At 39.4% G+C, this 13,504-nt stretch overlaps 1 protein-coding gene across 10 annotated transcripts in view; it reads right to left on the reverse strand.

Moving 5' to 3' along the window:
* The window catches only part of OSBPL9 (oxysterol binding protein like 9), a 172,351-nt gene that overhangs the window by 71,692 nt on the left and 87,155 nt on the right, over positions 1-13,504 (reverse strand). Inside the window, exon 1 of one of the 10 annotated variants that reach the window (XM_036256514.1) lies at positions 4,685-4,857. The exons of the other annotated variants lie outside the window; for them this stretch is intronic. Within the exon in view, the coding sequence (XP_036112407.1) occupies positions 4,685-4,711 (27 nt within the window). The 5' untranslated portion in view covers positions 4,712-4,857. Of the gene's footprint in view, positions 1-4,684; positions 4,858-13,504 lie in introns of those variants that run through there. 10 annotated transcript variants of the gene reach the window in all.

The following is a 13,504-nucleotide window of genomic DNA, read 5'->3' on the forward strand; positions in this document are numbered from 1 at the left end:
TACCACCAAAGTTTCTTTCTTCCATCTTCTGTTGCTGCCTCCCATCAGCTAACCCTGACCAGAAGCCAGAGGCTAAAGGATACCAGGTGACAGGCTGTAAAGGTCAGTCTCCTGAAGCTGAGAGCAAAGAAAGGAGGAGAATGAATCTGCAGGAAAATGGAGAATAACCAGAAAAGGCATACTCCCAGACTCAAGGCTAGTATAAGCACAAAGAGAAGCTGGAAAGCAGGATGCCAAATGAGGAACTAAATTCTCTTGGAGAAGTGTAAGTTGCTATTTTTCAGATCCAGATGCTGAATCTGAAAGAAAACCAAAATTAGCGACTAACCTGGAAAAATTACTGGAGTTTGAGGAGTAAAGTAAGCCATGGATGGAGAGTAGCACCTTGGTTCTCTCTAGAAACAATAAAAGAGCATGAATCATGGGGCTCTAGTCCTATTCTCTAACTGTGTGACCTTGGGCAAATCACTTGGCTTCTCTGAATCTGTTTCTTCCACTATAAAAATAGGTAGAGGATGGATTAAAAGATCCAAGATCCCTTCAGGATTTTGTGAAGCCAATTCTCCAGGTAAATAACCGTGTTCACCAGGTGAGTAAATACCTCACCATATTGGAAAAACCTGGGGTCCACTTACTTTTTAAATTTTTATTTATTTACTTATTTTTTATCCTCACCCAAGGACATTTTTGCATTTATCTTCAGATAGAACAGGAGGGAGAGAGGGAGGAAGAGAGAGAGAGAGAGAGAGAAACACTGATGTGAGAGAGACACATCAAGTGGCCATCACCCACAGGACCCCAACCAGAGTCGGGGACAAACTGTAAGTGAGGTACGTGCCCTTAGCGGAAACCAAACTCGGGACTCTCTGGTCTGCGGGCCGACGCTCTAACTGCTGAGCCAAACTGGCCAGGGCCCACTTATTTTTAAAAAAAAGTTTATTTCATTTAAATAAAGACAATAAGAATTTACAGGTTCCAACTTCAGCCATGGTATGACAAAGAATGTTAAAACACAAGTAAACTCTATCATTTAGTGTAACCTTGAAACTGAGTGAGAAAGGCTCAATGCAACCAGATTTTAAAATATACTCTGGAACGCAAAGAATGCAAAAAAAAAAAAAAAAAACCCAACTGAATAAGCAAAATTATTTTGGTTCAAGTCGCACATTTTGGAAAAAATAAAGTTAACAGAGCAAAGAAGCAAAGTTCTTAATCGTGTCTCCAGAAATAAATGAACTCCAATGTGGAAAGGATAAGTCTGGGTATCAGTCTCAGTCCACCCTTCCAACCCCCCTCACCCCACCCTTGCCACAGCAACCACTACTATTCCTTCATGATACAAATATTCATTGAATATCTGTCATGTGCCAGGTACTATCACCACCTTCAAAGGACATCTTTAAGGACAATACAGATAACAGCAAATATCATTACCTAATCTTCTGGAATGAGCTCAAATTTCACCCCTTTCAAGCAGTCTCCCTGACTTCTTTAGCCAGCAGCAAGCTCTTTTTCCTATGATACTAGCACAGAACCAATTTGTGCTGGCACTGCTGTTAGCATTCTTTCAACTATATTAGAGGTCATATAAACTGAGGGGGTGGGCAGCTTGGCTGGGAATCTGCTCACCATTTATAAGAGTTTCTGAACATTTTCCCCAATCTTGTCTCTCAGGTGTGGTAGCAACCAGGGAGCCTGGTAATTTAGAAAACATTTCTAACTCACAGGAATAAACCTAATTCCAGTACAACTGAGCCAAAGGTTTGCACACTTAGGAAATAAAGTTACATATTTTGATCATTTAAAAGGCATTGAACAGCTACTATGTGCCAATCAGTGGACTAAGGACAAAGGCCACGGGGATACAAAGAGGAGTAGGGACCTCTGATCTCTAGGAGATTGGAGTCTAATACAAGAATCAGGTATACGAACAAAAAATGTGCAGTGCAACCTAGTGAAGGTTGTAACACAGAGATATGAACAGATGCTGCTGTAGCACACAAATGTCAAGAGTAATTCTAACAGGCTCTGCCTGAAGGAAAACAAAGAAAAAGTAACACACAAGCTGTGTGTTAAAGAAAGAACTGGAGATTTACCCCTTGACAGAATTCTGAGCAATTATAATTCTAAGCAGAAGGAACGGCTGTGAAAGGGCAAAGAGCTATGAAAAACTATAGCAGGTTCTAAATGGTTAACAACAGTTCACAGGGCTAGAATAAGATGCCTTGGGCAGAGCACCTCGGTTGAGTCCAGACTTGAGAGAAAAATTAGAACCAGGTTGAAAAGGACCTTGAAGGACATGCCACACAGCTGGACTTTGGCAAGGGAAACCCAAAACAGATTGTTAAGCACAGGAGTGACTCAGTTGGACTCCATTTTGGATAAAGAATATGGGGAGAGGGACTTTAGTGACTGAGGGACTAGTCAGAAGGTTTTGCAAGAGTCTAGGTAAGAAAAAGTTTTGCAAAAGTCTACGTGAGAGATGATGAGGGCCTGAATTAAAGCATTATCATGGGGGGGGGGGGGACCAAATCCAAGAAAAATTACTAAGGCAAGTAAGTTAAAGGACCTAGTGAGGGGCATGGAAAATAAAGGAGATAGAAAATAGCTTTAAATCGCCTGTGAGGTGGAACTTTCAGGGAGAGATACTTGCCTTGTTATATTTTTAGCCTAAGAACTATTCCTTCAAAAATGTTAGTCTTTGTTTAAACCTTTACTGAAAAATCTTCCTAAATATTATTTTAGCCTAGGTACATTAATCATAAAAATTGTCTTCTATAGAATCCTCAGAAACATCACTCTACACTATAAAGTTTAGATACTGATAGAACTTGACATCTCCCTGGGGACATTACAGAATTTGCTTTTTAGAATAAAATTCTGCTATACTCTTTCTTAAGCAATAGATTGCAAACCATGCAACTGTCTGATTTTCCCAAGAGCAGAATATGTTAGTATCACAATGCTATTTCCTGCTGAACCAAATTTATGTTTTTGTTGTTGTTGTTGTTCAGATGGAGTGGGGGAGAGAGGAGGAGACAGAGAGAGAGAGAGAGAGAAACAACGACGTGAAAGGGACACATCGAGTGGCTGCCACCCACACGACCAACCAGGGCTGGGGACAAACTGCAACCGAGGTACGTGCCCTTAGTGGGAACCGAACCCGGGTCTCTCTATACCGCAGGCCGATGCTCTAACCACTGAGCAAAATCAGCCAGGGCCCAAATTTACATTTAACTAAATTCTCTGCTGATCTTCATATCAACTGGTGATGGCTATGTGGGTAGATTATCACCAAACACAATCTTTTCACATTAAAAACAAACAAAACACATACCATCTAGAACTTTAGAAATATCAAAATGGATGTGACCATAGCCTTTGAAGCCTAGTATTTATTGAGGAGCACTTAAAGTATAATGTCATCTCTGTGAGAACCAAACTCAGGACAGTCTGGAAACAGATCCAGCTTCTCTGTTATCTCTCATCTTCCATTTCAGCTTCTCAGATCAAAAATCTGATTTTCAGTGGTTTATATTTTCCCTGTGCTAGAAAAGGTATTATGGTATCTTTTATTTCAGTTGTGTCTTGCTGGGCTGCACAAAAAGTGAAATTTTTTTAAAATTTAAGTAAAAGTAAACCAGAGATGTTAACACTATTCATTAAAAGGGCTTTATCACCTACTCAGTTCAACACAGGTAATGAACTGAGAGATGATGATTCCCAGATAGGAGATGAGAATTACCAATTTAAAGTCCATTACAAACTAAACTGCAAATACTGTTATAAGATCCCTTCCAGCTTCTCCACTGAAATTGGGAGAATTACCTGATTTGTTTTTAATTTCCTACACAGCTAAAAGTAAATGGTTTAATCAACAAGCAAAACCACATGTTACTTCAAATTAGCAAAAAGTTCAATACATCTCTTTCATAACAAAAATAAGTCCAGTACGAATGTTGCAAAAAATAACATGATTCAAACATGCTTCATAGTCTATTCATCATACTCAACTTTCCATAACAACGTGTGCCGAGAACCTAAAATTTTCCCTTCAGTTTTTATTAGTTCCAGACAACTATTCCAACATTTTCAATATTTTTGCACAAACTACCCAACAAAGCATAAAAACACCTCCCCCACACACACACATACTCACAAATAATAACATCCATCATTATTACACACCAAAAAAATGGGCCAGGTAAGGCGAACACAATGCCAAAAATAAAACAACAGAAAAGATTTGGTCTGCAACTGTAAATTCAATTAACGGGCAAATAGTCAAAATTAAACTTTCACATTAAAAGAAAGCTTAACTTTTGTGTTTAAAATAGTATGTTGAGACAGCTTTCGAAAGGAAAACCAAGTTCCAGAAAAATGAATCGAAAAAGAGAAGAGATCTTCTCCAATCAATTTACTGGCGAATGACCTCTTGGTGAAACAGGAGGTCCCTAGCCTCAGCCTCCAACTCAAGCCGGCCTCATCCCGGACGAGGAAGTGAGGAGAGCACCCCAGGAGACAGGGCCTGAACGGCCCCGTCGTACTACTCACTCTAGAGGGCAGCGGGAAGTGGGCAGGGAGAAAGCGACATTGGAACCCACAGCCCGGGGCAGACAGCAGGGACCCCGGGGACTCAGGGGTAGGGGCCGGCCCCTCTCCCAGACCCTCGGGGTCTACTCACTCCGCAACTGGCCAGCAAGAAAGCCATTCGCCAAGGCCCCGCCCTCCGTGCCTCCAAGGGAGGGAGCCCGGGGGCGCTGCCAAGCGCCCTTTTTTCTCCCCCCACGCAGACCGCAGACCGCCCAGCTGCGGCGCAGTCCAGCAGGGCTCAGTGGGTCCCCCGGGGCACCCCCTCACCCTTACCCGGCCGGGCCGGCCTAGGGGCCGCAGCGATTGGCTGCGTCTGTCCGCTCCTGGCAAAGAGACACCTGGCGATTGGCCATGGGTCACCTGCTGTAGGGAGGTGAAAGGCTGACGATTGGTTAGGCCAATTTTGGGGGGAGGCGGGAGAGCCGGCAACCAGCGGGAGGGCACCCAAAGGGCCGGCTCCCCGGCCCCGCCCAGACTGGACCGAGCTGGGGGCCTCGAGACGCCACATCTGGCCCCCGGGAAGGCAGGGTCAGCGCCCGACAGAGCTCAGCTTGGCTTTCCAGACTTCGGCCAGGCGATTTCTGTAGAGTGGCGACTAAGGACCCACGTAAACGTACTTTACCCCCATCGGTTTCTAGCTTACCATCCCCAAATATTTTGTCAGCTGTGGAGCCAAGTTTTATTCTCCAAAACTGCTTTTGTTTACTTCCGGAAAGTTGTTTGCTTCGCGTCCCGAGCTGGGGAAGTGCTGAAGAGGAGAGAAAGTGAGCGGAGGTGGAGGCGCTATATCATAAACAAAAGCACGGGTGCCTACTGGGAAACATCGTGGGCCTGCTGTTGTGCTATAGCTCCATAAGGAATGCAGGTGGCTTGTGAAGATGCTTCAGGAATCAAAATGTCATAACTTCAAATTAGAAAAGTTCAGACTTAGAGGACGGTCCTCTTAGAGGGCAGAATATTATCTATCCAAAATGCAGAAAATCACAGGCATAAATGATTAACTTACTGATTTGGAGAACAATCTCCTTTATTGCTCTTACTGTTTTTCCCTATTTATATACACCTGTTACACTCTTAAGTGTCTAATACATTTTTGTGCTCTGCTGGTACTCCCTACAACTAGCATATAGCAAACTGCACAACGGATTAATAAATGCTTGCTGCTCTGTGTCAAAAATACATTCAGTTTGTTTTATGTGAATTTTTTTCAGAATGTTCAATATCAAAAGCACTCCCTTCTTCCTGCATTTACTCCTCAAAAGTCTAGTCTTCTGCCAGAGCTCCCTATATCAATAAATCAAAACCACTACCATTCACTCTAATATGCCTAACATAAACCCAGCAATCCTTACCACCTTCCTTATTTCACATTCAATCCATCACCAAGTTCTGTAATTTTTACCTCCTAAATACATTCTGAGTTCTGTCCACATCTCTTCCACACAATTACAGGTCCTGGCCGCTTGCAATAATCTTAGTAAGTCTTCCTGAATCTACCTTGCTCCTCTAATTCATTCTCAACACTATAGCCACAGTAATTAATTTCCAAAACCAATTTCATTGCACCCTCAACACCCAACCCATTCCTCAATTAAATAACTTCAACTGTTTTCCATTGTGCTTAGGATACAGCTCAGTCTTTAACAATGGCCTGCAAGGTTTAGCCCCACCTGCCAGCTCCATCTTATACCTTCCACTCCCTCATTTTCTGCACTTCACACAATGACCCTTTTCAAGCTTCCTCAATTTGCCATGAACCTTCCAACCTCAGGACCTTGGCACATGCTTTTATTCCTGTCTTTTACACAGTTCCCTTGACACCAATTCCCAACCTTCACTTTATTTACTTCTACTCATCATCATCTCTTCCCTGCCTGTGTGAATACTTTCTATTATGTAATCATAGTCCACACAACTCTCCTACGTGAAACTTATCACAGCTATTTTACATATATTTGAGTTACTCTCTTTAACTTCATTGAGTTTGAGTTTGCATTCAATAAAATGCATCCATTTTAGGTGTACAGTTCAGTATATTCTGATAAATGTATGCACACATGTAACCATCAAGACATAGTACATTTCCATCATCACAAAATTTCCCTGTGCTCCTTAAGCAGTCAATCCCTCCAACCCACTGTTCTGCTTTTTATTTGCATTATTCTTTCTTAAAAAAATTTTTGTTCAGTTTATTTAAATTAAAACAAAAAACAGTTCACACACTTCTCCCACCATCCCGACTCCCCACCTCTTGCAACCACCAATCTGTTTTCTGTATTTATGAGCTTTTTATTTGTTTGTTTGTTTGTTTTTATTTAGTCTTTCTCTGTCTGACTTATTTCACTTAGCACAATGCCCTCCAGGTCCATTCATGTTGTCTCAGATGATAAGATTTCATTCTTTTCTAAGGTTGAAAAATATTCATATATATATATATCACAATTTCTTTATACATTCATCCATCAATAGACATTTAGGTTGTTTCCATATCTTGGCTATTGTAAATAATGCTGCAGTGAACATGGGAGTGCATAAATCTTTTTGAATTAGTGTTTTCATTTTCTTCAAATACCCAGAAGTAGAATTACTGAATCATATGGTAGCTCTATATTTAATGTTTTGAGGAACCCCCATACTGTTTTCCATAGTGGCTGCACAGCAGTGCATGAGGGTTCCCTTTTCTCCACATCCTCACCAACATTTGTTATTTGGTGTTTTTTTTTTAATCCTCACCTGAGGATAATTTTCCATTTTATCTTTAAATAGAGTGGGAGGGAGGGAGAGAGAAAGAGAGAGAGAGAAACGTTGACATGAGAGGGACATATTGACTGGTTGCCTCCCTGCAACCAAGGTACGTGCCCTTGACCGGAATCAAACCCGTGACTCTTTGGACCCCGGGCTGATGCTCTCTCTAACCGCTGGGGGGAGGAGAATGGGGGGTGGTTTTTTAAAAAATAATTCTAATCATGCTAACAGATGTGAAGTGATATCATGCTGTGCTTTTGATATGCATTTCCTACACCTTTGATGACGCTAAGCATCTTTTCATATATCTGATGGCTATCCATATGTCTTCTTTGGAAAAATATTATTCAGATATAATTCCCATTTTAAATTGGATTATTTGTTTTATTTGCATTATTCTTTGATAAAGGTTTATTTTCAACACTAGACTATAAGCTCAATGAGGCGAGAATCTACGTATGTTTTTGGTTTTTTTTAATATGTTTTTTTTTAATTGATATTTTAAAGAGAAAGGAAGGGAGAGAGAGAGAGAGAATGAAACATCAGTGTGAGAGAGAAACATTCAAACATTGATCGGCTGCTTCCTGCACTTCCTCCACCAGGGATGGAGCCCACAACCTGGGCATGGGCCTTGACCGGGAATTGAATCGGGACCTCTCAGTCCATGGGAGGCTCAATCCATTGAGCCATGCTGGCTGGGCTGATTTTGTTAAACATCATATCCTCAGTATTTAGCCAAATGCCTGGATTTCATATGGTAATAAATTCCAAAAAGAAACAATTATGTGATAAATATAAAACTATAAACAGTGATGTAGAAAAAAAATATTTATTTTACCAGACACAATTATGTAATAAATATAAAACTATAAACAGTGATGTAGAAAAAAAATATTTATTTTACCAGATGGACATGGTCAATATCTAACAACTTACACTGAGAACCTTCTAAATTTTCTTTAGTATCTGCTTTTCTAGCAGTTAATTTTATGCCTGAGCAGGCCAAAGGACTTAATTCAATATTAGCTGACCACACAGTTTTCCAGGCCAGGGGGAAAAAGCCTACATCACTAATTCTGTACTTTACTGTTTGACCCTTATATATTAAGAGACATAGTACTTATTTATATAACTCTTGCTTAGCAGTTCTTTCATGTGCTTAGGTCTTATCTTCCCAATTACACAGTAAGACCTAGGGGGTCATCAAGGACTTTGTACTTAACAGTGGCTTCTCACGTGTTATTTTTTGCTAAAGTATCCTCCAAATGTCCCATCACCATCATCATAGGTCAGTAGTTTCTAAATCTAATGCACTATCATTTTTGACAGTTTAATGTAAATAGTTAAGTTCTAGTAAAAATTAGTAGACCCAGTTACCATCAGTTTTTTATTGATAGACTTAAGTGTTAAGAGCAGGAGTAATGGCAATTGAGAATATGATTTATGACAGTCTCTTAATATTGAGTTTTCTTCCACTGAATATATATTTAAAGAGGTCACAGCTACAGTCCAGAGTTTCATACTAGAGAGAACTATTTGTTATAGATATATAGTTCTCATTTTCCTAATCATAGTGTAAAGTTAGTCTACATAAACAATGTAGCAGCATTTAAGCCCAGCCCATGTGGCTTAGTGGATTGAACATCGTCCTATGCACTGAGAGGTTGCTGGTTCAATTCCCAGTAAGGGCACATGCCCAGGTTGTGGGCTCGATCCCCAGTATGGGGCATGCAGGAGGCAGCCAATCGATGTTTCTGTCTCTTTACCCCTCTCCCTTCCTATCTAAAAAAAAAAATCAATAAAAGATATATATTTTTAAAAAATATAGCATTTAAAATGAAGAGTAATTACAAAGTACAAAGCAACTTTACCAATTTTATCCCAAGAAACTGTAGGACTTGTAAGCAAATTTGGGAACACAAATGTGTTTAAAGAAATCTACAAGTTATTTTAGAAGAAAGTTAGGTGACCAATGCCTTAAACCCATATATGACAACTGACTACCTACCCATGTAAAAAGGATATTCTATACTTATTTTTGAACTACATAACTACATGATTAAATTAAATTGGTACCCTTTTTGATGTTGTTCAAGATGTAGACTATGGTGATTAACAAGTATTAAGAAAACCACCTTAAATTTATACAGTGATGTATATCAATTATTTCTCAATATAACTAGAAAAAAATAATACAAAACAAGAAAAACAAACAAACAAATAAAAACAAAGACACCTCTAAATTTCCCCCTGGCTACATCTTACCAGATGAAGATTGTTTTATATAAAATAATCTGAGAAAAATAAAAACACTAAGGTTCATAGTGGGGGGGTGGTCTTTAAAATTGCAAGAAGTCTATTGAGTAAAAAACAGGCCAATTTTACCTATAGCTTTAAAGATGAAAAGAACATTTTATACAGAATTCATGTACTACTTTCAAAAATATTATTTCTGCTAGGGAGTCCACTAATATTTACATAAAATTATATCCTCCTCTGATGTCATCTCGAACATAGATGAAAAATACTTTTGATAGAAATAGAAGGGTATCCCTGGCCGGTTTGGCTCAGCAGTTAGAGTGTCAGTCCACAGATCAAAGAGTCCCCGGTTTGATTCTGGCCAAGGGCACATACCCAGTTGGGGTCATGCAGGAGGCAACCAATCAATGTGTCTCTCTCACCTAGATGTTCATCTCTCTTTCTTCCTCTCTCCCTATCTGAAGATAAATGGAAGTATATCTTCGGGTGCCTTGGCTGGTTTGGCTCAGAGGTTAGAACAATGGTCTGCGGACCCGAGTCCTGGGTTCGGTTCCCCCTAAGGGCACATACCTCGGTTGCAGTTTGTCCCCAGCCCTGGTTGGGTCATGCAGGTGGCAGTCACTCAATGTGTCCCATTCATGTCGATGTTTCTCTCTCTCTCTCTCTCTCTCTCTCTCTCTCTCTCTCTCTCTCTCTCTCTCTCCCTTCCTCCCTCCCTCCCTCCCTCCCTCCTAATCTATCTGAACAGAAAATGGAAAAAAAAATGTCCTCGAGTGAGGATAAAAAATAAATAAATAAATCTTAGTCTCCTAGTTCCAATTTAGGAGTCATAATTTTTTTTCTCTTTATTGGTTTTAGAAAGAGAGAAAGGGAGAAGGAGAGAGAGATAGAAACATTGATGAGAGAGAACATCAATTGGCCACCTCCTGCATGCCCCCCTTCTGGGGATTTGGCCCACAACCTGAGCATGTGCCTTGACAGGGAATCAAACTGGCAACCTCTTGGTGCATAGGTCGATGCTCAACCACTGAGCCACACCAGCCAGGCGTAGGAGTCATAAATTTGACTGCCCTCAATAATAACAACATTGGTAATAGCCCTTAGAAGAATCATCCTTTGTTATAGGAAACCCAAGTAACTGGCTACTTCTCCAAAGGCCTTTACCTGTGAAAGAGGTGACACATCTATATAATATTCATTTCCTTTGGGACACAAAGAGGCTTAAGGGAGAAAAACAAAACACATCTATTTTTCTACATGATACAAAAATAAAATCTAATTGAGGCCAGGGAAAACATCACGGTGGTACAAAACAATGTGTACATATTGAGAAATTGAAATATATGTTCTAAAAGGTCATCTTCAGTGAAGTAGCTTAACACTCAAGAAAAATACTAAAGAAATTTCTATTAGTTACCCAGTTAGACATATGGCCATTATAGAAGAGGATAGAATCAAGGTCTTAATACTAAAGATTAATTTCTCAGCTAGTCTCCTAAATTGCACACTAAATACTAAATTTGTATTTGCCTATAACAAAAGTTTGACAGATATATAATTATCTAATTTTGAAAAAAAGGTTTCAGAATGGCTCTATTGTTTTTCCAGCCTCAATAATGATTTGAAATTTGAATTCTATCACATCTCCTTTATGGATAATGATGTTTTATCCACAAATTCAATGGCATGTCTGGTGAGGTTTCTATCAGCCTCCCCGATTCCCCTCAGCCATGTTCTTATACAAGGTATCATGTCCTTGCTCTCTAGAAGCTTGAGAGAAAAGCCAATGGATGGTGAACAAATAGCAGAGAGCAAAAATTATAAAATTACAAGACAGTAGCAATGAAATTCCAATTTAATAACCACCTAAGACAATTTACAGTGGCCTACATAAACTTATACATATGGGACAATTATAGCCAAATTTCTTGGCCCAAAGAATAATCACAGAAGCCATTTAGTATAAACTTTTAAAAAAGATAAATTCACTTATAGCATTAAAGTAAAAAACTTAAAGGTTTATACTATTCAATTAGACATCTAAATGAGTGTTTTCAAACTGGGATCTAAAAAGTCTCCAGCACAATCTTCTGTGTTTTTATTTCTGATAACCTATAGAAATTAGTAAGATGTTCCTCAACTTGTAATAAAATTATCATAAGTTGAAAATATCGTTACGTTGAAAATGCATTTGATAAACCTAACTTACAGAACATCATAGCTTAGCCTAGTCTACTTTAGAAATGCTGAGAACATGCATAGCCATGTGGTGTTGCTCAGTAGTTGAGCGTCGACCCATGCATCAAAAGATTGCTGGTTTGATTCCCTATCAGGGCACATGCCCAGGTTGTGGGCCCAATCCCCAGTGGGGGGGCATGCAGGAAGCGACCAATTGATGTTCTCTCTCATCAATGTTTCTCCCTCCCTCTCCCTCTCCCTCCCTCTCTGTCTAAAATCAATAAGAAAAAATAATTTTTAAAAATAAAAGTGCTGAGAACCCTTACATTGGCCTACAGTTGGACAAAATCACCTAACATAATGATGACACTAGAGAGTATCAGTTGTTGACCCTGGTGACCACATGGCTGACAGGGAGCTCAGCTCACTGACACTACCCAGCATCACAAGAGTATTGTACTACACATTGCTAGCATGAGAAAATATCAAAATTCAAAGTAAAGTTTCTACTCAATGTATAAACCGAACCATTATAAGTCAGGGACCATCTGTTTAACCACACACTAAATCAGCTCAGTAACAACCTTAAGTCCAAATGCTACCAAGTAATTTCATTGCCCATGTTTTTGCTTATAATCAAGTTGGCACCAAACACTTACCACTACATAACACAGAAGAGACTTGATCATGTAAATTACATATGTGTGAAGTGAGATCCAACGGACCTCCTGGCATATGCTGTGCAAATGAAGGTTTTCCAGCAGTCAGAACAGAAAAAAGTGGTGAGATGACAGAATTATCACATTCCACACAGTAGTGTATACATGCCAAACTTAAAAAGAATCTATACCCTGTCAGTACCATTTTCACATTGTAAGTAGTAACCTACTTTTAGCAAGGCAATATCATTCATTACATTAAATGAATGTTAATTTGGATTTTATTGCTTTGTGCTTTGTTTGTTTTTAATTTGCAATTTTCTTCTGGAGGTATAGTTAGTTTTATAATATTTTAAACTTAAGAAGTTCATAGCCTTAGGTTTGTCCACATTAAATAAAATTATGATATAATATTTTAAACACTGGAATTCTGGGCTTATAAGAGTTTTTCTAAAATGGGCCCAAATTTACTCAAGTTTTTTTTTTTTTTTAAATCTTTGTCTGAGGACATGCTTAAAGAGTATAAGGGAGAGTGTGAGGGGAAGGAGGAAGGACTGGAGAGAGAGAAAGAGAGAGAAGCATTGATCAGTTGACTCTTGTACTCCCCAACCAGGGATCAAACCCGCAACTCAGGTATGTGCCCTGACTGGGAATCGAACCACCAACCTCTCAGTGCACAGGATGATGCTCAACCAACTAAGGCACTCCGGCCAGGCTTACTCAAGTTTATAAAATTGAGTTTTACACCTGTATGATATCCAGACAAGCTGCTATAATTCATTATATCTTGTATAATATAAGATACTGTAAACCCTACAGCATGTAATATCCTAAGTTTTTTCCAGTGCTATCAGTCCTTTGTTTGGCAGTATCTCAGCATTTAATTTGTAGTGAAGCTTATAAGTGTAAATAAAGAATCCAACACTCTACCAAGTCTGGGAGACTTAGCAGCTCTACTTAATACATAGAAAAAAACACAGGGAAGCAGCCAACATGTGAAGATAAGGAAACAGGTCCCAAATTAAAGAACAGAAGACATCTCCAGAAAAAGAACTAAATGAAATGGAGGT

Source organism: Molossus molossus, unplaced genomic scaffold (genome assembly GCF_014108415.1).
Source record: "Molossus molossus isolate mMolMol1 unplaced genomic scaffold, mMolMol1.p scaffold_m16_p_12, whole genome shotgun sequence".
Lineage (NCBI taxonomy): Eukaryota > Metazoa > Chordata > Mammalia > Chiroptera > Molossidae > Molossus > Molossus molossus.